The following is a 25,321-nucleotide window of genomic DNA, read 5'->3' on the forward strand; positions in this document are numbered from 1 at the left end:
CTTAGCTACTGTGCTGTCTATTTGGAAAAGGAATAAGAATAAAGAAATGTTGTTATATTTATTGGTATTAAACACTTAGAGGAGTTGCCTTTTCTTCCTACAAACATCAGTATATTACAGGTCGTTTTAGGGATTTAAGCCATACCACCATTTTGAAACTTTTCCACCTTGTCATGCTGCTGTTCAGTTCAGAAGCATTTATATTAATGTGTTTATATTCAGACTGTCTAAACCAGTGATTCTCAAACTTGGGTCCTCAGGTGTTATTGGACTTCAACTCCCATAATCCCCAGCCTCAGTGGCCTTTGGTTGGGGATTATGGGAGTTGAAGTCCAATAACACCTGAGGACTGGCAAATTCATGGAGAGCAGGTCTATCAATGGCTACTAGTCTGGTGGCTGTGGGCCACCTCCAGCCTCAGAGGCCAGAGGCCCCTAAATCCCAGTTGCAGCAGGGCTGTTCTTATGTTCTAGTAGCAGCAACAATATGTGCTGCAAAGCAGTCTTTCTGCTTTTTTGGTCATTGAGGAGGGATTGGCAATATTAAATTCACTGAACTGACTTGGAAAGCTCATAAATGAGTTCAATTTCTGAGCCCCAGCTAATTAAACCATATGTACTTATGGGATCAGTATCAATATGTGCTGCATAGCAGTCTTTCTGCTTTTTTGGTCTGCACAGCAGGGAGGGGGGGAGACACAGGACACCAAATCAATAATAAATAAATTCTGATGTTTGGGACACAAGCCTAATTCACAAGGTTGTTGTGAGGAAAGACGTAAGTATGTAGTGCACCACACTGGCTTACTTGGAGGGAGAGCGGGATATAAACTGTAAAAATAAATAAATTGAAATACAAAAAATAAATACTATTTTCTCTCAAAAAACAACAGCAACTCTGCTGACTTGGATATTTGTTGGATTTTTGGATATTTTTTGGATATTTGTCGCATTTTTGGTTATTTATTGCATTTTGAAATTTTTGGTGATTTTTGTGATTTTAAAGATTTTTAAAATAAAAGTTTTCTGAAACATGTGTGTCAGTCAGATGTATGTATGCTGGGTGGGGGGCGCGCAATTTCAGTGCTTGCCCCGGGCGCCGTTTCCCCTAGTTACGCCACTGACCACAGTCCTTCTATCTTTAGGGATTAAAAGCTCTACATATATAATATGTTTATTCGGCCAGCCAAATGGACAGTCTTTTGATTGAAGAATTAATGTAGCAAAACCTAAAGAAAGGACCTGTGTGATGCTCTGTCTCTTAAAGGACTCTTCTGACCTTTTTAAGTTCTCCCGTTGGAGTTCAATTTGCCACCAAGTGTTGCTTGGCAGAATCTTTGAAATCCAGTTAGTCTGCCACTTTTTTTCCATATCATGGCTTTTAATATTAAACATATGAAAGAAGGTGTGGGAGTTAAATACTATTTCCAATATTAAGGAAATGCTATTGGTGTGGGCTTTTTAAAAAACACACACACACCCGCCAACTGTTCTTACTAGGCAGTTCTTGTTATTTTACATCTTTATTGCATGACCATTGGTCAGTACAAAAGACAAGATACAAGAACTAAAACAAAGTAAACATCATTAAAATATAAAACAATTACAATAACTACAATTTAGTTATCAATGTCAGGCAACTGAGAGAGCTTTATTCCACTTTTCAGCAGCATTTTAGCTATCTGAGTGACTTAAAAAAACATGATCATTCTGCAACAGAAATTATCATTTTCTTTTTTTACATTTAAACAGAACAATTCACATGGAAGATGGGAAGAAGACGTGTATGGAAGGACATGTACAGAGTCATAAATGACTTTTACAGATTGTGTATCCTCTGATTTCAATGACTTGTGAAAGAAGGGGCTCAGGTGTGTAAAGTATAAAACCACCAGCAGCAGCAGAAGCACACAGAACAGAATCACATTAAAAAGAATAAAATATGTAGTACTTTAAGGATTGTCAAGGAAGAGGTTTACATAAAGCAAATGAAAAATGTACAAAACATAACGATTCTGTTTACATTTCTAATCCAGAGCAGATGGTCATAGACATCTCAGGTGCAGAAAAAGATGCTTTGTGAGTTCGGCTTTTCTCTCTCAGTCAGAAAAAAGTACTCTGCATTATTTCCAGAGTAATCTGAAGTTCTGAACAAAAACTTTAAAGCCCACCCATATCCTTGGGTAAAAACACTTGGAGGCTGTTCCCATGAACAACCAAGCCCAGGCTTAGGCAGCTATGAGAACTGCCGAGATACATGCAGATTCCAGCGGTGTTGCAGCACCAAACTCAGGACCAAACCCGGCTCTTAGCAAACATGCCTGTAACCCAGCTCCCGGGATCATGTGTCAGTGCAGGCTACTTGTAATTCATGAGGTCACAGAGATGGGTGCCTAAAGATTCCCACTGGGAATCTCCCAGTGCACTGCGCTCAGTGTGCGGTGCACTATGGGATACCTGGGTGGGGGGTAACGAGTCCTGGCCTCAGAGTGGTCTGCCCTGCTCCGTGCTGCATGGAGCAGTGAAGGTCGTATAGGAGAGCGGAGCATGCTCCCACAAGGCTCAAGTGCTCATCATCCCACAAGCCTCATGAATGCTCATCTGGGGGCAAGGCCAGTTTTGCATTTTCCCCACCCGCCCAGTAGGTCATGTGAATGGCCCCTTTAGCTACCACAGGAAGGTGAAACGGCTCAACAATTTATTCAATTGCTCTGCAATAGTAAACAACAAGAGGAGAGCATCTTCTCAGGAAGACAAATATAACAACCTGCCTTAGGCAATACGGAGTCGAGAAGTAGAAAAGTTGCAGGTCAGCAGTCAGGTCTAGCTGCAGCTTAATGCAGCTTTGTAGGGGGGTCGAGCAGAGATTAATTTTGGGCCAGGGCCAGAATAATTTGGAAGGGAGAAATGGTCCTGTCTGGCTGACCCCTAACTGGACCTGGTTTTCTTTTGGGGAGGAATGACACAGATCATGCTGTGTTGGTGGTGTTTAGATGTGGGCTTAAACTGGACATTTGCAAGCCTTTTGGAACTCATTCCCACCCATTGTTTGCTGGCTGTGCATATCCCCCCCCCCCGCCATTCTCTCCCTCCTTTGAGGGAGAGAAAGGAAAATATATAAACCTAGCCAGCAAAGGCAAGCTGGGAAATGAGAACTGGCTTGGGGGGGGGGGGTAAGAGCTGAGGTGGGTGGCCCCAGGAGCGGGACAGCTGACCAGCTTCACCCCTGGAAATAAGCTGCTTTGAGGAAACTCCTGCTTGAGCAATACCTTTACCAAATGTGAAAGTTGTTCTTCAGAACTCATTCAATTACTTCAGTTCCTGTTCAGTTAAGTACTTCTACATAATTCTTATTTTTAGTAACCTTCAGTGAATCTGGAAATTACTCTTTTGAAGACTGCGTGCAGAACAGTAAGCCGCAGAAAAGTGCACAATAATTATTACTGATCTTTCTCTCCTATTCCAGATGTTGCTTTCTAATGTATTTTTGTTCCTTCTCTTTGTCCCTATGATGAATAACTTTTTAAAGTCTGAAACCACATTAAAACTGATGTGTCAAACTGTATATAGCCTTGAACACCAAGGGCTGAATTGTGGCCAGGCCAAGGGGAAGTTGCAGAAATCATGAGAAACTTCCTTAAGAAATGAGTGAAAATGTCAGATGTACCTCATTCCTCTCTTGCACAGTGGAGGAAGCATTCTCTTTCATGAGTTGTGTTGCCTTGGCTGCATGTTTCTGGGAGCCATTGCCCAGTAAAGTAACAGTGCTTACACCCTGGAAAGGAATATAAATGTTTTTTTGTTTTTTTTAGAAAGCATTTTTTCAGAAGCCATGTGATTATGAATACAAAAAGTCAATTAAGGTAAGTGTAGTTTTGAAAAGCCACAGCATTATATGGTTTTACTTTCTGCATAGCAAGCTGCATGACCTTTTGTCGCATGTTTAAATATCGCTTTCATCCAGCACCTCTGTTAGGATGAATGCAGTTATCTTCACTGTAATAACACCTTTATGAAAAGCCTCATCTGCAGATAGCATTCCTATAGGAACAGACATTTATTTACTTTACTGCTTTGAGGCATGATGGTCAGTTCTGCTATTAACAGCTAAAATACAATTACACTTTTAAAAAAATGTTTCTTCACTAGACATTTAACTACTTGAAAATGTTCCAATCTCGTCTAGGTATTGATCTTAGGTTGAATTGTTTAGAAAGTTATGACTGGGGGGTGGGGGAGTCATAGTCATATCTAGGGATAAGTACTCGGGGAAAATATGCTGGTTTGGAGCATCTTACTTGATATTACAAGTATGTAACTGAGCAGAGTTGCAAATGCACCCACTCACCCACCCACACACACATGGCAATTAAGGAGTCCCCCCTTCAATTTACTGAACTCCCTACAAAACATATTTTCTCCCCACTCCACTCCCACCCCCCAAAAAATTAAACAAGGAGCTTTCACTCTCTCTGCACCCCTGTAATTGAGAAGCTTCCACTCTTATGCACTGAACTGGATATCTCAAATTTACCAAAAAGAATTTTAAGGCCATAAATGTACTTTACCTGGCTGTGTCCATGAGGGCTGTTTCACATTTTATACAGGACAAACTCAGGTTTGCTACTGAGTATATACTCAGCAAGGAACCAGTCCTGATTTCATGGGGAGTTGCATTCCTGGGGAGGACAGTTCTTGCATTCACCTTTAGCATGCTTAGGTGTACACACATGTAGCCCCAAATACCAAATCTGGCAGGGCGGTTGGGATGGCGGAGCGGCGGGGGGGGGGGGGGAGACTGGGTGGAACGATTAGGAGATCAAGTAGGGAGATTGGAGAGATGACATACCATGCCACCTCAGGTGTCAGCGGGCAGGTGGGGCGAGATGAGCTAGGCCTGCTTTTCTCCACCCATTGCTAGATCCCTGTGGAGATTGAAGGAAGAAGCGTTTTTCACATACCCAGGATGCTTTTCTTTATGATCAACAATCAGTGCGCAAGAGCCGGATTAAGTTAGTCATGATTAGGCAACATTTAAAAAATAATTTCAGTAGGACATAGTCATGAATAGTTAGTCATGAATATGCCCCTGCTAACTTGGCAAAGGGGCACCTTTTAACGTGGTGATTCTCCTTATTTAGCAAGGGGAGAGTAACTGGCCCTATCCACCCCCAGCATTGTACTTCCAGTGACTGTTGCTGGTGTCTATCATATGTTTCTTTTTAGAATGTGAGCCCTTTGGGGACACGGAGCTATCTTTAATTATTTATTATTTCTCTGTGTAAACCGCCCTGAGCCATTTTTGGAAGGGCAGTTTAGAAATTGAATAAATAAACAAATAAATAATAACTTTGTCTGGATCTTGCACAGAGAGAGAGCGAGAGAGAGAGAGCGCAGCCCCTCTTTAATAGCTTTGTGGCTGGCAGATGTTCAACATGAAGTTCAAGCATAGAACTTAGCTCCATCCAAATCAATAGGATTGACTTCAGAGAAAGGAATGTTTAGGATTGGCACACTAATGTGAAATAAAACATGTTTTTCACTCTTGCAAAAATCTGGCAATCAAAACTTACCCACCCTTGAAATGTAACTTACCATTTCTGTGCTCTCCGTATGTTGGTGCTGTCACTGCTGGTGATTGCAGCAGTTTAGTTGGGCACTTTGACTTGCAATTTCCATGCATTTTAGAGCACAAATGAAAATTGAAAGCATCAACTCTCCTTTTAAACCAAAGGTTTTTTGGATTACTGAATTTCCAGGCTTCTAAAAAAGGAAAATCTGATTAGGCACTGTGGGAAAGAGAAATGTAACAGTGGCTCCAACCCATGCTGGTTAAGCCTCCATATTCATAGGCAATATACCTCTGATATAGGATCTCTGTGTCCAAAGGCAGTCTACCAGTATAATCAACCTGACCAGTAAATATAGATTATTTGCAGTGATCAAAGTAGGACGGATTATTTTTTTAAAAAAATTAAACCCACCATAGCACAGAGTGATAAATCACAAGAAATGTATATGAGGAGATCTGGCAAGATATAGTTAACTCTGAGGTTTAGCAACATATGAGAAACACCTGAGGTTTTCTTCTCCCAGCATGCTTTTAAATCATAGCAGTCTCTGCATTTGTATTTCATACCCTAACAAGGGGGAGGGATCAAGTGGAACAAGTCTTGAGTCTATCAAATGTTTCTTGAGGCATCAAGATAATCAAGCCTGGCAGAGTAAATGTTTATTAGTAGGCAAGATTACTAGAGATACTGAATGAGGATTGCGGTCAGCTGAGAAAGGTAATCATTCACTTTTCTTTCCTATTTTGCTTCAGGCTGAGCTGAACAGCATTACAACTATGTTTCTCACTTAAGAGAATTTGGGGCATCAGAAAGGACCAGTGCTTGGAAACAGAAACTGTTTAATTGTGCAATAGAACAAGCTTCTCTCATGTCCTATATTGGGAATTTTAATGTGGTGATTCTCTTTGTTTAGCAGGGGGAGAGTAACTGGCCCTATCCACCCCCAGCATAGTACTTCCAGTGACTGTTGGTGGTGTCTGTCTTATGTTTCTTTTTATATTGTGAGCCTTTTGGGGACAGGGATCCATTTTGTTTATCTTATTTATTTGTTATTTCTCTGTGTGAACCGCCCTGAGCTATTTTTGGAAGGGCGGTATAGAAATCAATCAATCGAATAAATAAATAAATTTCAAGAAACTGCTAGAGAAACCAGACGATACACCAGAGAGGCATGAACAATCTCCCAAATAATATTTTTTTTAAACTAGAAAGGATGGGAGTGGGTGGGGAGCATGGTGCATAACCCCCTTGTTGGTTTTCTACTCAGATTACCTTCCCCAGGGGCTTTCCCAGACAGCAGGCTTTACCACAGGTTTACTGCAAGGCTTTACAGGGAGTTCAGGGCATATTGGATACTCCGATACAAAAAGTGGATATTTTTTACCCTGGACATAAATCGGGCTAGGCTCCAATAAACAGGGGGAAACCCAAACTGTGTATGGTGTACCCTCTGATATGTCACATGGACTTCGGGGTACATCGGGCCGATGTGTGAACACACATCCTCCATTCCGGTGGCAATGCAAGCTAAAAGCCCCATCTGGAAATATGCTATCCCTCAACAGAAGAAAAGATGCAGTGTCTATTGTTTCCCCTAGAGAAAGAAAAGCAGTTTGACAAGGGTGATTTTGAGCAGACAAATGGCAAGAGGGAAACCTCTTTTATCCTGGCTGTTCCTCATTTATCCTGGTTGTCCCTCCTCTGCAATTGGCAACTCTCACAGCTGCTTTTCCATTTAAAAAAAAAAATTAAGACAAAAACCCATAGGGAAACTCTTCACACATCTTTCATATTTTGTCTAGTTAGCCCACAGACTGATTCTCTGAAAGTCCTTGCAGATGGTTATATGGTAACATCTGCGCTGGATCCCTAAATATTCTACTCTTTGACTCATTATGTATTTTTATTTTTTCATGAACACTTTTATACCTTGTCACCTAAACAACCATTTCTGAGGTGAATAATAAACATATATAAGAAACAGTATCATAATAAAAATCATAATTTAATCCACAGTAAAATATAAAACATAAAACTTAACAAGATACAGTGACATATTTTATGGCCTTTCACAGGTTGGGGAATCAGTAGTGTGAGAGAGAAATTGAATCATAGAAGCGTTAAAGCTGGAAGTGCCCTTGGAGTCTTTTAGTCCACTCCCTTCCACAGTGAAGAAGAAATCTGCTATAGCAACCCTGACACCCAGCCTTTGAGGAGAGTCTCACGATCAGTGAGACTCGCTGAAATGAGGTCTGCGGGGAGAGCGGGCTTAGCCCATGGAGCCCTTGGTGGCCAGATCGGCCGCCCACACGGCTGCTGCCTCCATCATGGAGCTGGTAGTGGCTGCGAGGATCGGGGGCTGTGCAGCCCCCAGAAGTCCCAGGATGCCCCACACGAGCACACACGGCATCCTGGAGAGGCCCGGGAGGCTGCTTGCAGCCTGCTGGTGGGGGTCTCCTTGTGTGTTGCTGCGGCATGGAGCCACACCATGGTGGCTCACGATCCGGAAACGCGGGTTAGCGGAACGCTCGCTCTGCTAACCTGGGCTAAGGGGAGGGGTACTTAAGAGGGCTAAGTGCCGGGAGCCGCGCAGCTACCGTTGAAGCACACAATTGCCCAAAAGCAGGCTAGGCTCCCTTAGCCCGTTTTTGGGCGATTGTGAGAATCACCCCTTTGTCTTCCAGTGAAGGAGGAGAGCTTGTCTCACCAATATGTAGAGCAGAGTTGTTGAACAGCTTTTATCCCAATAATCCTAATCGTGCCCTCAGGAGCAACAGAGATCAATCTTCGATGTGCCAGCCCTTCAGATATTTGAAGATGGCTAAAATATCTCACTTTGTCTTCTCTTCTCAAGGCAACTCAGCCCAGGTCCTAAAGCCATTCCTCATGAGGGCTTGTTTTCATGATCCCTCACCATCTGAACCCAGATTACAGTGGACAAGATGTCCATTGCATTCCCAAGATCTACTAAGCTATAACTCTATTTAAAAGAGAGAGATAAGATTATTTATTTATTATTTATTCAATTTCTATATTGCCCTTGCAAAAGTAGCTCTGGGTGGATTACATGGAGAAATAATAAATAAAATAAATATTTGATTTATTTTATTTATATACTGCCATTTCAAAAATGGCTTAGGGCATAGAATAATTAGTCTGGCATAACTTGTTTCTGACAAATCCATACTGGCTTTTGGTAATCACCACATACTTTTCTAAGTGCTCACAGACTGAAAACGTCATGCATTGCTCTAGGGCAGGATTTCTTAACCTTGGGTCCTCAGATATTGCTGGAATACAACTCCCATCATCCCCAGCCATGGTCTTTGTGGCTGGGGATGATGGGAATTGTAACATCTGGGAACCCAAGATTAAGAAACCCGACTCTAGGATCTTGCCAGATATTGATGTCAGTCTGGCGCTCCCTGGCCTTTCTTCCCGCCCTGGCCTTTCTTTCTTTCTTTCTTTCTTTCTGGCATGACATTTCTTGTCTCCAGGCTTCCAGCACCTCACCCTTACTCCAGGAATTCTTAAAGATAGGGTCTCTGAGACCACCTTAAAGTTCCTTCAGTACCCTGAGATATAATTCATCCTTTTACAATTAAACTCATTTAAACTAGCTAGGTGTTCTGTTACCATCAGTGGCGGCACAAAATCTTTGTGTGCCTGAGGCAGCATGCCAAATGCTGCCCTCCTTCTACACAACCTCCTCCCCCTTTTATTTGTAAAGGGACAGGGAGGAAAAGGTATCTTGCTGCCTCACTGCTGCTCCAGTAATTTGTGCTTGAGGCCGCTGCCTCACCTCAGCTCATGGAAGGGCTCTGCTCACCATTTCAGTAGCTATATTGAGTCAGTGATTCCCTCCATCTCAGTTTGTGTGACTGCTGACAGGATGGGCCACATTGCCCTTGTGAAAGACAATAGATACAAAACAGGAGTTTCTGTCTCTCTGCCACCTGTTACTATTTTCCCCATCTTCTCTAAGCAACAGACCTACCACTTCCTCTATTTTTCTCTTGTTTTGGATATATCTGGAAACATTTTTGTTGTTTCTGACATCCCTCGCAAGCTTCAGTTCACACTGAACATGATAGGAACCAAAAGCGACCACATTAGCCTGAAAGGGAAGGGAAAACTGAAGGAAGTCAAATGTATATCCTGGGTTTCAGGGAAGTTGATTTTAATTTAATTAAAATTAATAATTTGAATAAAGAGTCCAAGAGGGATAAGAGATTCTTAAAACAAACACAAACAATTCCCATCTGAAAGAAACACAGGAGACCTCTAAAGAAACCAGTGTAGATGCGCAAAGAGCTGATAAGCAAAATGGAAGTTTATAGGAAGGATAGAGGGACCTATTGTTACCCCACTTGCCCAGATGCATGTCAGCGATCACCTCTTGTGATTATGCTTTGGCTCAAGCTAAGGGAACTAGCTCTGGCACCAATTTGCCAGCGTGCAGTAACAGAGGATCATTAGTCTGGGCAAAGACAAATCAATGTTACAGCATGCCAGGAGGAGACAAGGGCTGTGACAAACAGAAGTGATGTTTATTGAAATAACAGAAACACAATGCGTTTGACAATCGGTGCCAAGATACAGGCTGATTGTGCTGACCAAAGGCACAGAACATGCATGCAGTCAGTTACATGGGTAGGAAGGAGAAGAGATGGGGTAAGGCAGAGTAAAGTGCAGAGAGTTTGAGGTAAAGAACTCACAGCAGTCTATGGCAGCACTGAGGGTCCTGGGCAATAGACATACAGGTAAGTACTTACTGGACTCCTGGAAAGCATGCTTCAGCAGAATCTCAGCCTCAAAAAGGATCCCCCCCCTTCACTTGGGGAGTCCTGGTCTTTTCGGACAGTCAAAACATGAGATAGGACCTTGTGAAGGCCCATTACTGAGAGAATCCCATGGGATCAAGTCTCAAGAGTCTGAAATGGCCAGGGCATTACTGGTGTCCCACTCAATACTTGTTCCACACTAGGGTTGCTCAGGATTCTGGATCCCACAATCCAGTGTGCCAGCAGGGTTTAGGAGCCTAGTGATTTCAGCTGTGAGTGGAAAGGAACATAACAGGTGAAGCTCTGGTGCAGTCTAGCAGTATATGTCACTAAACTCCCACAGAAGCTGGGCTAGGGAATTGTGTCCCAAAGGTAGCTTAATCAGAGCTCCAAGCGGCCCAGCCAGTACAAAGCCTATTCCTTCCCAACCCAGTCCTTTTCCCTTTCCCTTCCTGAAACTGGGGTATGCGGGGGGGGGGAGCAGAGTCTTCTTCTAGACTTTTTTTAGGCTTGGGGACAAAGCTAGTAGTAGGGAAAACGTGAAGTATTGTCCTGTTCAGGTGTTGGCCCCAATGCTCATTCAGTAGGTGACCAGAACAACAAAGCCCTACTGTCCCCAGTCTGCATACTCAAAAGTAGTTCCTGCTAGTTGATTGCATTAAGAAGTATTTTGTGTGACAAAAGGCTTGTTTGACCTGAATGCTCTTGGAAGCATCAACATTCATTTTGTTCTATGGAACTTCTTGAAAGGAGGAAGCTCACTCAGTGGGGAGGGGGGGTTGCAAGGGTGGTCTCCCTTTTCTAGGTGGATTTTCCATAATTTTAACCCTTCACAAGACTCAATTTCTCAGGCATCAAAATGCCAAGTCTCACTGCTGGCCCTGCTCCTATGGCAAGGCTTAGTTCCAGTTGGGGACAACAGAAAGAAGTGGGGTAGCGGCTATCTGCAAGTAATAAAATCAAGGAAGAGCACAAAAGAGTGGTCCATACCTGTAGGGATGGCATCAGGAAGGCTAAAGCTTTTGGTTCTCCCCACATTCACTTCCCCATTGCTAAGGACTGAATCCAGGAAATCTACCACCTTTATTCCTTCTTCCACCTTCAGAAATATAAAGTTGTCAGCAAGGCCACTCAAGAGTTTATTCGACCTCACACTCATAGCAAAGTTAGACTTTCAGCAGATGTTAGGATTGCTGAAGTTTCCCATTACTAGTAGTGTCCGTCTCTTTGAAGTTTGGCAATCTGATTTAGGAAAGCCAAGCCATCTGTTTGGTTAGGTGACATATAATAAACACCCGCACAGTGTTATTGTTTTTGTTTCTCTCTCCTATTTTTACCCAGACATTTTTGACAGGGCTTCCATTCTTTACATATAATGGTGGCGCAGTGGTAAAACTGCCGCCCTGTAACCAGAAGGTTACAAGTTCGATCCTGACCAGGGGCTCAAGGTTGACTCAGCCTTCCATCCTTCCGAGGTCGGTAAAATGAGTACCCAGAATGTTGGGGGCAATATGCTAAATCATTGTAAACCGCTTAGAGAGCTTTGGCTATAGAGCGGTATATAAATGTAAGTGCTATTGCTATTGCTATTGCTATATAATGCATCTTTAACTCCCATTTTGTTGAGTTCTGGTCTATTCCTTAGAACAAGTCATTCTCTTCAAGTACAGTGGTCCCTCGACTTACGAACTACTCAACATAAGTATTTTTTGAGTTACAAACGGCAGTTTTAGATCCGGTTTTAGATGCGGTTTTTTCGACTTACAAATTTTTAGATGGGGTTTCCTCGACTTACGAATTTTACATGCGGTTTCCTTGACTTGCCTGCCTGTTTACTGCCTGTTTATTCTTGAAAAGAAATGTTCCTGTGCAGTTTGCAAGCCTTACTGGGGGTCTGGGTCTTTTTTCTAGGCTCCGGAACGCATTAATCCGTTCCCAATGCATTCCTATGGGAAACCGCTTTTCGACTTACAAACTTTTCGACTTACAAATGTGCATTCGGAACGGATTAATTTCGTAAGTAGAGGGACCACTGTACTATATTCTAAGCATGAGTAGTACCTATCAGGATGTATTTGCTTTCCTATGTTACAATTTCAGGATCTTCCTGTTTGTTTTCCATACTCTGTGCATTCATGTATAGATCATACAGGCCATAGAAATCTTACAGCTCATACAGAGATCATCACTACAGATCATAGGTATTACCTCTTACTGTCTTTCCTGCTGTAGAATCTTGTTAATTTCTTTGCACTCCTTCTACCATTCTGCTTTTGTCCCACATATTCTCACCCCCATTCTTGCATTTGACTCTATACTTGGTTCAGGATTTTTTTCTCCCCCGCTCTCTCTCAGGATCCAGTGTAAAGCCCTCTTGGTCAGGTTTGGAAGGCTCCCACTAAACACAACCATCCCAGTGTTCATGATGTGTAACTCATCTCTTGTCAGGAGTCCTTGGTGTTGATGGCATAGGCTGTGGTCAAAGAATCCCAACTTTTCCTGATGACATCATCCTTGCAGCCAGCTGTTTACTTTCAGAATCCTGCTTTGTCTTGCTGTTCCTTGACCTTCAACAGGAAGGAGCAACAAAACACCACTTGTGCCCCATCCAGCACCTTGCAATCTCTTGAGATCTATTCCAGGTTCCTTCTGGCAGTATCATTTGTTCCCAGCAGGGAGGGGTAGCAGTCCATTACACAAGCAGGAATTAAAGAGTTAGAAATTTTTTATGGGAATGGCACACCAGAATTTTGCAAAGCGAACAATGTCCATACCATCTAACTGTCTACTTTATTTAGATTTTACATTACACATAGCAATGTATCAAACAAAATCACTAGAACGAGGGTCCATCCCATGAAACTGAAGGTTGGTAAATTTAGGACTGACAAAAGGAAGTACTTTTCCATACAGCGTATAATTAATCTATGGAATTCTCTGCCATGGGATGTGATGATGGCCATTAGCTTGGATGGCTTTAAAAGGGGCTTAGACAAATGCATGGAGGACAAGTCTATCAGTGGCTACTAGGCTGTTGGCTATAGGCCAGGGGCAGAGCCAACACTGTGTGAATGGGTTCAAAGAACCTTGGCCACCAATGAAAAAGGCCGTCGAAGCCCGTAGGGGGGCATGGCTTGGGCTCATGATGCGCTTGCTGCCTGACAGCATGTATTTCCCTTTCTCTCCCTCGTTGAAAGGAGAGAAAGGGAAATACATGCTGTCAGGCAGCAGGGCTCTGGAGAGCCCAAGCAAGCTCTCCCCCTGTCATTTCAGGCAGTGCTTGCTGCCTGACAGCATGTATTTCCCTTTCTCTCCCTCGCTTGAGAAATAAAGACTGTCAGGCAGCAAACTCTGCCTGAAATGGATGGGGGAGAGCTCGCTTGGGCTCTTTGGAGCCCGAGACACCCCCACCCCCATGTTAGTGACATGTGTACAGGACATTGTTAGAGGGCCTACCAGGCGGGGGCCAGATCCTGACCCGATCCGACCCTGACCTCCAGCCTCAGAGGCACGATACCTCTAAATATCAGTCGCAGGCGAGCAACAGCAAGAAAGAGGGTATGCCCTCTCCTCTTGCTTGTGGGCATCTGGTGGGCCATTGTGTGAAACAAGATGCTGGATCTGATAGGCCTTGGGCCTGATCCAGTGGGGCTGTTCTTATGTTCTTATGACTCATGCACTGATCCCCATATAAATGAACAGAGTGCTGTTTTTCCCAATTCTCCTTCAATGCTCACATACTGAGGCGGCACAATGCTATTACACTGATGTTTGTGTGTGCTTCCCATTTCCCCATCCAATTCTTCTCTTAAAAACATAGGAAGCTGCCATATACTGAGTCAGACCATTGGTCCACCATCTACACAGACTGGCTGCGGCTTCTCCAAGGTTGCAGGCAGGAATCTCTCTCAGCCCTATCTTGGACATGCCAGGGAGGGAACGTGGAACCTTCTGCATGCAAGCATGCAGGCACTCTTCCCAGAGTGGCTCCATCGCTTACAGGGAATATCTCACACATATAGTCTCCCATTCATATGCAACCAGTTCATATGCATTCATATGCAGGGGACAAATCATGCTTGCTAACATGAGACCAGATTTTGAGTAACTGCACCAAACAGTGAGGAAGGCTGGATGGGGAGATGAGAGATGCTCCACACCTATTATTTATGTATTTATTACACTTTTATTCCACCCCACACACGTGTCTCTGGGCAGTTGATACAGACTGTGTAGACATATCAAAGGGGGTCAGGCCAGGACTCTATTAAGCTCTTTGGGGTTCTCTCCAGCACATTGATACTGAATCCATGTAACCCATACATTTTCGATGGTAATGATACACGGTTCAATCTAGCACTGTATTACTAGGGCAGAGGAATTTGGAAGTGAAGAAGCACAACCAGCTGCTACTATTAGAACAAATAATCATAGACAGATTTTGAAGGTGTCCTATTTAATAATTTAATTCAATATTGTCTTTACATCAACTTCACAGCATCATGGTGAACTGCAGTGAAAATATCAAGAGGGATGACAGCATAATCATTTTTGAATTCATTCTTTACAGCCCAGTCATATTTTTTGGAGGCCTGTTCAACACACTTGCCTTGTGGGTGTTCTTCTTCAGACTGGGCAAATGGACTGAGTCCAGAGTTTACATGATCTGCTTAGCCGTGGCAGACTACACTGTGGTCTTTACCTTACCATTCATAATGTACTTTCATTATCACCACCGGGCTGGAGATGCCTTTTGTTTAGTTATAGTTACAATCTATTGCTTCAACATGCCAATGAGCATCTTTATTATCACCATCATAGCCCTGGACCGGTACATTGCAATCAAGCATCCTCTGAAAGCCAAAGTGCTAAGGTCTCCACGGAAGGCAGCCATTGTCTGTGTGTTTCTTTGGCTCTGCTGTTTCCTTATTGCAATCAGATATGCAGTTACCTATTCAGAAAAAGAAAAAGAAGAGCATTGCTTTTTCCAAACTACTGTTATAAAATTGCAGGATGTCCTGATCCGAAATCTCATTCTTTTTTTCATACCCCTGTTAATTTTGACATTCTGCTCCACACAAGTAATCAGATGCCTCAAAAGGAAAGACAATCCTGGTTCACAGGAAGAAAAAATCACCCAGAAAGCAATCCGTGTCGTCTCAGTCAACATGGGCACATTCATCATATGCTTTGCACCTTACAACCTCACCCTGCTGGCTGGATACGCAGTGCAAACAGCTGGAGCTGAATGCTGGCTGCACCATGCCATCGGCAAGGCCATACATATATCTTCATGCATAGTTAATCTAAATTGCTGCTTGGATGCTGTTTGCTATTACTTGGTTGCCAAGGAATTCCAGCAAGCTGCATCTCTCTCGACTTCCTTTCCGTTGATGCAAGCTAGGTCCACCTTAATGCAAGATTCACAGCTTTAATCTGGGTCCAACTTAACTCGAGATGCACAGCCAGCCTCAAAGCTAAAATGACAGTTTGGGTTGTGCAGAGTTTCATGGATGTAGCTGAGATCATATTTTGCCTTAAGGGACATCAAACATTTAAAAATATACCTTATCTGTGCTGAAAAAAATACCATCAACACTTGGAACCCTCTTTTTAGGAGTTAAATGTTAAAACTGCTGTATTTCAGTCATTTTGCACCAAATGTGCACCAAATCTGGAGGAGTGGTGTCCCTTGTCCTCTAGTGGATGTGTAAAAAGTTTTGTTGAGATTGGATAAATACTGAGTATTTAAGAGAATGTCTTCCTCGTTATGAACCCCACCGCCCATTAAGATCATCAGGAGAGATCGGTCTGCAGTTGCTTGTCTGGTGGCTACTCAGGGACAGGCCTTTTCCGCTGCTGCCTCAGAGCTTTGGAATGCGCTACCTGCTGAAATAAGAGCCTCCCCATCAGTGTTCTCTCTCATTTTTTTCATCTGTGTGCGGAATGAATTTTGTTCTGAGTGGCAGAATCAGGGCAGTATGTGCGCACATGTGCTCAGAATGGAGCCTTCCTGATTCAAACTGAGCAGGATCTAAAATTAACTGAGTGGACATTAAAAAAACTTGTGAGTGCACGCACATGTGCACACCTTAGAGGGAACACTGCTCCCACTCTCTGACAACTTTTTAAAAGTCTTTAAAGATGCATCGATTCACCCAGGCTTTTAATTAAATGTTGTTTTAACATGGTTTTAAAACGTGGTTTTAAAATTTAAATTATTGTAATGTTTTAACTTTTACTGTATCATTTATTTTGTTTTAACTAATGTTTTAAATTTTCTGTTGTCCTTTATTTTAACTAATGATTTAACTTTTTCTGGTTTTTTGCTTGCTGTAAACTGCCCAGAGACGTGAGTTTTGGGCGGTATAAAAATATGTTAAATAAACAAACCTTGATCTGGCTAATCAATTGGTTTCTCTCAACCTTTGATAATGAACTTTACCTGCTCCCCTCCCCCCCTTTTGTCCTCCCCCCAGCCCTTGGGCTAGGTAACCTGCTTGTATTAGAATTATAGTTAGGTAAATCAGCGTTGCTTGCCAGGGCCTGATACCTGTTGTGCCTTTCCAATTCTCCTTAAGTAAGATTCTAAAATACCGGTACATCTCGATTTTAATTCCTTGTGTCTCCTCACACATCCACTGGGTGAACCCCACTCAGTTGTCAGTCAATAGTATAATGATACATTAGTGGTGTACTGGTCCACTGAGACACCGGTTGGGCCCTATTGAATCAAAGTATAGGGGTTCTCAGGCAGATTGGGGAATTAAACTTGCAGACATAAACTGGTACTTGAGGGTGTTTGTTTTATTTATTTTTAATAGAATTTTAATTTTCAAAATAAAAAGTAGATAAAGGAGAGATACAACAATAGTATTCGGAAATATCAAGTAATACAAATTTTTTAAAAAGGGAAAAAACCAGCAACCTCTTCCCACACTTTTCACAGCCCATAGTTTGATAACTAAACAAACAACCTAACATTTCATAATTACAGTTATGATAAAAAGCCAGTTCTATTGAGTAAAAAAGAATCATTTCTATAAAAATGCCAAGTTAACGAACGGAATAACATCCTTTTCTGCAATGTTTTATGCCATTTTTACCTTGTATACACAAAAGAACATAAAACTGAATAAAAAAAGCAACCTAACATTCCATAATTACAGATAAGAATGGTAAAGAAACAACAGCAACCAGTTCTATTGAGTAGAAAAAGAGTCATTTCTATAAAAAAGCCAAGTTAACAAACGGCAAAACACCCCTTTCTGCAGTATTTTATGCCGTGTTTACCTTGTGTAGATCATAACAGAAGATCATAAATCAAATCCCGACATTGGGAACAAATGGAGACCTTGTTGGATGTTGTAATTTATAAAAGGCTCCCAAACAGACATAAATGACTCAGAAGAGAGACCCTTCTTGTAAACTGAGATTTTCGAAATTGATGCATAATCCCATAGCTTCAAAAACCAGTCGTTTAGAGAGGGAATCGCAGGTACTCGCCAGTTTGTGGCAAATATAATCCTTGCTGCGGTAATCATATATAGGAATAACTCATTAAGTTTAGAAGAAATGTAAGATTTGGTCATACTGAGAAGAAATATTTCTGGGAGAAAAGGAAGCTTAACCTCTAAGATTTGTTCGATTTTCTTATGAATTTGCTTCCAGAACAGTTGAGCTTTGTCACAGCTCCACCACATATGATAAAATGAACCAGGATGCTGGTTACATTTCCAGCAATTCTTCGAGATAGAGTTATCTATTTTGTTAATTGTCAAAGGAGTTATATACCATCTAAAAAAACATCTTATACCAGTTTTCTCTTAAGTTGTTACTCAGGGTAAATTTAATGTTCTTCTTCCACTGATATTCCCAATCAGACATGTCGATCGACCTGTTAAAATTCTGCATCCATTTTATCATGTATTCTTTAATCTGCTCAGTCTCTGTATCATATCTCAGTAACAATTTGTATATTCTACCTAACAGATGATCCATATTTCGAGTAATGAGATCCTCATAGTCAGTTAATTCTCTGAGCTTACCACCCTGTATCTGCAACTCCTTCCGTACTATCGAACTGATCTGGGCATGTTGAAACCAAGATGAAAAAAGTGGTGGTTGTTCAGAAGATTTACTTTGGGCAAGGCTTTGGATTAGACTGTGCAGAGTATGTGAGTGCTCTCTCAAAGATTTATACTTGTACAAAGATTCCTCTTCATAGAAATACATATTCAAGATTGAGGTCAAAGGTGATGACCTTGGACTTATTTTTTATATTTATCCCAGACGTATAAAAGACTTTGCCTAATGGCATGATATTGTATCTCCGAGTTTTTTCTTGAGCTTGTAATCCACAAATAGTTATGCAGTCCTCTAGAAAGACCAGAGCTTTCCATTCCAGTAAGATAACCATAGGGGGATATAATCCATTCTGAAATCCAAGTCAAACAACTGGCATGATAATAGAGTTTCAAGTTTGGAACACCTAGTCCACCTCTTTCCTTTACAACTTGCATAACCTTAAATCGTATTCTGGGTTTTTTATAGTTCCAGATAAATGAATTAAGCTGACTCTGCCATTTATTCGGTATCCTATCTTCTATCTTTATAGGGATCATTTGAAAAAGAAAATTCATCTTGGGCAGTACATTCATTTTTATCGCCGAAATCCACCCGAGCCAAGAGAGAGTCAGCTTTTTCCATCTGTCCAGATCAGCCGCGATAGATTTCCATATAATTATTTTTAAACAGGTCTTTATTATTCTTAGTAAGATTTATTTCCAGGTATTTTATTGGCTTCTTCTTTGTTTGTACTCCTAAAACTTTAGTGAAATTTTCCATTTCCTCTTCCGTAAGGTTCCAAGTAAAAATCTTTGTTTTATCCCTGTTAATCTTGTAACCGGAAACCAGACTGTACTGATGTATCTGTGTCAACAGTGTGTCAAGAGAATCTTCTAACTGTGTTACAGTAAGGAGTACATCATCTGCATACATTTTTATTTTATGTTCTAGATCACCGATATTAACACCCTGGATCTGTTGCTCCTGTCAAATTTAAACGGTACTTGAGGGTGTTTAGATGGCCTGCTGGTATAAATTGGTATCTGGAGTGATTAGTTTATTAAGCTTGCAGATATAAATTGGTATGAAGGGGTGTTTTCTTGGCCTGCTGGTATAAATTGGTAACTGAAGCATTGGTTGATTGAAGTCACCAGTATAAGCTGGTACCCAAAGCTCCTGGTAGCATACTGACTAAGAAAGGAAGGTGTGTAAGACTAGGAGAAGTCTTAAACCAGGGTTCCTAGGTTCATCCAGGTTCTGACATCTTACCTCTGTTAACAGAACTGCTCCAGGGTGATTAGCAAACATCTCTAAATGCGTTTGGGCATTTGAGAGAATCAGAGAGCTGGAGTGGAGCAGTCCCACGTCAGGATAATTTTTGTGCAAAGTTCTGGTCCCAGGGAAATGAATTGACAGAGGGGTTGAAGTTCAAAACAAAGAAAGGTTTTATTTGGGGTTCAGGGGTACAGTGGAATAAGAAAAGCCATCATCGACCAGCAGGCTGAGGAATAGCTAGCCAGATTGCCAAACCTCAGCCGGGGGTTCATTGTCACGGACAATGCCTCCAATGCCACTAAGGCAGTAGAGCTCATGGAGTGTGTGAACATCCAGTGTATGGCCAACACACACTTCACTAGCTGTGAAGGATTCCCTTAGCCTCAAGGAGGCCAAGGCAGCTAAGGAACAGGGCCGCCTGCCAGCAGGTCCTGCTGCTGCCTCAGCTGCGCTTGTGGAGACGTCCCGCAAGATTGCAACCCACCAGAGTGAGAGGTCCAGGCACATGCTCTGTGAGCGGAAGCATGAGTGAGGGCTCCTCACCATTTCATCCCTAGGGATGTAGAGAACTGGTGGAATTCCACCCTCCCCTTCCTCCAGCACCTGCTGGAGCAGGAGGTGGCCCTTAATGACCTGGCGAGGAGCGAGGGCTTGGGTGTGTGCAACCTCTCTAACTCGGAGTGGAAGCTCATGTTGGCACTTGAACCCTTCCTGTTTGCCACAAAGAGCTTCTCTGCCAATGCCACTCCTCTGAGCCAGGCCCTGCCCACTGCACTTCTGGAGAAGCTCATGGGTGAACTCCAAGCCTCACTCACCACTCAGGACGGCTGAGCACTGGCAGGCCGGCTGAGGTCTGAAGTTGTCGAGTGGCTAGTTGGTAAGTTGGGTGACAAAGAGGAGTATGTCCTTTTTTGTCTTTGTGACCCAACTATTATGGGCAATGTTGTTCATGCTGGCAACTTGCCCGGGAGAAGGGACTCCTGGTTAAGAGAGTTAGAGAGGATGAGGTTAGGGGGGCTCAAAGACCAGGAGTAGGGTGCTGGTACACCCCCTGTGAGTGTGTAATCCACACCAGCAGCAGTGAGGGTTGGCCCTCCTCTCCCCGCCCCTTCCCAGCCTAGCAGTGTGGCATCCCAGGCAGCAGGACCAACGCAGCAGGCAGTTCCTCCTGCTCATTCCACCCAGTGGTTCAAGCAGGTGTGCCTTGGCACCTTGCCCAGGGTACGGGAGGCTCAACCAACCAGGCCCTGCACGAGTGCTGAGCAGTGTGTTGACCAGTGTCTGCAGGAGCTGGTGGAGGAAGACCCCAAAATGGATCAGATGCAGTTCTGGGCAACACGCTGCCAAGTCTGGCCGGACCTGGCGGCAGTTGCAGTATGCCTCCTCTTCTGCTCATCAACCCATGTCCAGAGTGAGCAGCTGTTTTCACATGGCTGCGACGTGTTGACACCCCATCGCTCCTGGCTGGACCCTGGCTTGGAGAAGCAGTTGGTCTTCCTCAAGGTCAACCTCCCCCTGCTGGGCCACCCCGAGCTGGAAGTGGAGGTGGATGAGTGATTGAACCATGGTTGATGCATGCTGTTGGTCACCTGCCCACAATGTTTTGCTCAACCCTACCCTCCCTCACTATTTCCAAAGCTCTGCCATGTCACAGAATGCTGCTAGTGCTGTGCCATGACACACCCACTGGCACCACCCGTGATGCTGAACATCTGGTACTCCTGGCCAGCAGCACTCAGGGGGATGTGGGCACAAACACTAGGCGCCCCCTCCCAACCATATGCAGCAGTGACACAACAGCCGCTGCTGCTGCTGCTTCTCTCTTTCTACTCCCTTGCCTCTGGCTTTTGAAAATGCCGGAGGTGGGAGGAGAGCAGCAGCAGCGCTGGGGGCAGGGGCAAGAGACACCTTTAAGGACTAATAAGCAGGTGCTTACCAGTGTGTAAGCAACACCTGCAAACTGCCACGCTCAACCCGTAATCCTGTGTGGGGTGACGGCAGTCCCATCAAGCTTTTGATGGTACTTCCATCAAGCTCCTGTTTGCTTGTGATCCAAAGGCTCACGAAGGACCAGTGGCGTAACTAGGGGAAACGGCGCCCGGGGCAAGCACTGAAATTGCGCCCCCCCCACCAGCATACATACATCTGACTGACACACATGTTTCAGAAAACTTTTATTTTAAAAATATTAAAAATCACAAAAATCACCAAAAATTTCAAAATGCGATAAATAACCAAAAATGCAATAAATAACCAAAAATGCAACAAATAACCAAAAATGTGACAAATATCCAAAAAATATCCAAAAATCCAACAAATATCCAAGTCGGCAGAGTTGCTGTTGTTTTTTGAGAGAAAATAGTATTTATTTTTTGTATTTCAATTTATTTATTTTTACAGTTTATATCCCGCTCTCCCTCCAAGTAAGCCAGTGTGGTGCACTACATACTTACGTCTTTCCTCACAACAACCTTGTGAATTAGGCTTGTGTCCCAAACATCAGAATTTATTTATTATTGATTTGGTGTCCTGTGTCTCCCCCCCTCCCTGCTGTGCAGACCAAAAAAGCAGAAAGACTGCTATGCAGCACATATTGATACTGATCCCATAAGTACATATGGTTTAATTAGCTGGGGCTCAGAAATTGAACTCATTTATGAGCTTTCCAAGTAGGTTCAGTGAATTTAATATTGCCAATCCCTCCTCAATGACCAAAAAAGCAGAAAGACTGCTTTGCAGCACATATTGTTGCTGCTACTAGAACATAAGAACAGCCCTGCTGCAACTGGGATTTAGGGGCCTCTGGCCTCTGAGGCTGGAGGTGGCCCACAGCCACCAGACTAGTAGCCATTGATAGACCTGCTCTCCATGAATTTGCCAGTCCTCAGGTGTTATTGGACTTCAACTCCCATAATCCCCAACCAAAGGCCACTGAGGCTGGGGATTATGGGAGTTGAAGTCCAATAACACCTGAGGACCCAAGTTTGAGAATCACTGGTTTAGACAGTCTGAATATAAACACATTAATATAAATGCTTCTGAACTGAACAGCAGCATGACAAGGTGGAAAAGTTTCAAAATGGTGGTATGGCTTAAATCCCTAAAACGACCTGTAATATACTGATGTTTGTAGGAAGAAAAGGCAACTCCTCTAAGTGTTTAATACCAATAAATATAACAACATTTCTTTATTCTTATTCCTTTTCCAAATAGACAGCACAGTAGCTAAGCAAGCAATCATTTCCCTTCAAATTTACAAATGTAAATCAAACTGCAGAATATAGAATATACATACCTTTGTGGCGCAGGCTAAGCATAATACCATTATTATCTGAGAGTGCTTCTGGGTGGAAAATGTTGCTAAACTGCTCCCAGTGCCCTTGTACTTTAACTTTTCACACAGTGCAGAACAGCATGGCTGTTCTTTTATTAATACAGCAGGAGGACAGTGGCCATGCTCACTGTTGCAGAAAAATTCAAACCCTGTTAATTTACAATGTTTTGTTTCTTACTGTTTCTTACTGTTAGAGTAAGAAACAGAACATTCATTTGTGGCTTAGTTGGGCAAGAGGAACAGGTCCTATTTTTCTGTTGATAAGCCTGATTCTCTGTACCTGCACTCAGGCAAAGGAGGATGACCTAGAAATTATACCCAATGCCATCACAATTCTTAGGGTGAGTTACAACATAGTGAGAATGTTTTAGAGGGCTACTCCTATCTATATGTCTGTATATTACAATCACTGCATTTAAAAATACATAATCTCCAAAGTTACTTCAACAGAAAAAGAAAATCACCTAATACACATTACTCTATCAACCATAAACTAGTAAACCTTGTTTAACCACGAGACACTACCATCACAAACAATTCTGACAGCAATTAAAAGCATCATTATTACTATCCATGAATCTGCATCTATCTAGTAATCCATCACAGTTACTCTCCCCCTGCTAAATAAAGAGAATCACCATGGTAAAAGGTGACTCTTTGCCCAGTTAGCAGGGGATAACAGCAAATAACTGCACACATTATCATCAATGTATTATTGACTCAGTGTATAATATATTATTAGCTAAATTTAAAAGAGGCAGACCGAATAAAAGGCAAGTATATGGCAACATCTTCCTTCAATCATATATAAAACTGTTGCAAAATATATTATTTTGCACCCAGCAAGAATGCAAGGTTCTGAGTGTATAATGCGGAATAGTTGTGGTTCTGCATGCCAATTCATTATGACCTTTTAATCTTTTACAGTCATAATAATAATTCTAAGGTTAATAAATTAATCTTTTAAGAAGCAGGTTGCAGTTTTTGTTTGCCCTATAGATTCAACAGCTGACTTCCTCCAGTTTCATGTCATACCCAGTCTTGAGTTTTGATTTCTTCCCATGGGCAGTTCATCAATTTAAACTGAAAATACTTGTTCCCATAGTGATACCCCACTGCATTTTTCTAAAATAATAAATGATCTCCTCATGTTTCATATTTCTTTCTAATATGCATAATTTAGTTTGATCCTTGTGTACTACAAGAAACTCATTAAGCAAATATATCTGTGCATACAAAACATTTTTGCCTTAAAAATCAGAGACACAGAAAATCACAAAAATCACTAGCCAGGCACAGAGCTCCAGTCAAGGAAAAATCTGCTGGTGAGAAGGGGACAAAAGACTTCCTCCAAAAGAGGAGTAACTTTTGCTCCTGATGTAGATTCGCTCGCTGATGGGACGTTGTTCATCCCCCCCTCATCTGCTGCATCAAGAACATCTGCAGCCTTCAGGACATGGGACGTGGGGGAGGAGGGAGGCTACGGGGCAAATCAGAGTATGACTGTGGAACTGCGCCTCACTGGAAGAGCTCCTCCCTACCCGCTACCCCGGCGCTGGCGAAGCTGAACTCGAGTTGATCCCGCTTTCCCTTCCAGTGGCAGCAAGAAAACAACGCTTTGACAAAATCGAGAAGGAAACCTGCTTCTACCCTCCCCCCCAGCCACAATCCCCTCACCCTCGGCACAATCCCCTCACCCTCGGCTTTCTCAGTCCCTCCCGGACTCCCGCTGCTGTTAAAACAAAGGTGCGGTCCACTTTGAAGGACCCCACACCCGAGACACAGCACAAGGAAGCCACTGAGGAAGGCACGCTGCGCTGGGGGACCTTCGACGCCGGCGCCCACTCTCTGCTTTGAGAGAGCTCAGAGCATTGTTGAGCAAAATCAGCAAAATAATAAGAAAGATCATCGTCATCACACACACACCGTTGTCTGTAACGACGCTGGCTTGATTGCGTTGCTTGTGAGGTGATGATTGAAGGCAAGGCAGGCAGGCCGTCGAATCCTCTTCCACCTCCACGCCTGTGCTGCTGCTGCACAAAGCGCTGCGGTCTCCTGCCTCGTGGTCGCTGCGTGAGGCCAGACACGCATGCGCGACTGGTGGGGGGGGGGGCGCCACAGGGCGGGGACGCCACGTCAGCGGACTGAGGATGATTAATGATGACGGTCCCAGTCCCACCCACGACGCCGATTCGCCAAAGCGGCAGCAAGCAGGCAGGTACTCAAGTCACTGCACTTTAGGCGCCCGCGCCGCGGCGGCACCAAGATTGAGCAATGGGGGGCACCAGA

General features: G+C 43.1%; 1 protein-coding gene and 1 long non-coding RNA gene across 5 annotated transcripts in view; one reads left to right on the forward strand and one right to left on the reverse strand.

The window, feature by feature from the left end:
* Positions 1-1,485: 1,485 nt before the first annotated feature.
* On the reverse strand, positions 1,486-6,082 carry LOC128348809 (uncharacterized). 2 transcript variants are annotated; one of them, XR_008318350.1, is made up of 4 exons: positions 5,984-6,082; positions 5,595-5,762; positions 4,849-4,924; positions 1,486-3,774 (listed from the first exon to the last, which is right to left on the reverse strand). It is a non-coding gene; the product is annotated as an uncharacterized LOC128348809 (long non-coding RNA). The 2 variants fall into 2 exon arrangements; XR_008318351.1 differs by lacking the exon at positions 4,849-4,924.
* Positions 3,703-25,321, forward strand: part of LOC128348808 (G-protein coupled receptor 35-like) — a 31,666-nt gene continuing 10,047 nt past the window's right edge. Inside the window, exons 1-2 of one of the 3 annotated variants that reach the window (XM_053304487.1) lie at positions 3,703-3,862; positions 14,855-16,763. In XM_053304487.1, the coding sequence (XP_053160462.1) occupies positions 3,840-3,862; positions 14,855-15,791 (960 nt within the window). In that variant the 5' untranslated portion in view covers positions 3,703-3,839 and the 3' untranslated portion in view covers positions 15,792-16,763. Of the gene's footprint in view, positions 3,863-6,217; positions 6,290-14,854; positions 16,764-25,321 lie in introns of those variants that run through there. The other 2 variants (XM_053304488.1, XM_053304491.1) reach the window with 2 other exon arrangements.

This window comes from Hemicordylus capensis, chromosome 3 (genome assembly GCF_027244095.1).
Source record: "Hemicordylus capensis ecotype Gifberg chromosome 3, rHemCap1.1.pri, whole genome shotgun sequence".
Taxonomy (NCBI): Eukaryota; Metazoa; Chordata; class Lepidosauria; order Squamata; family Cordylidae; genus Hemicordylus; species Hemicordylus capensis.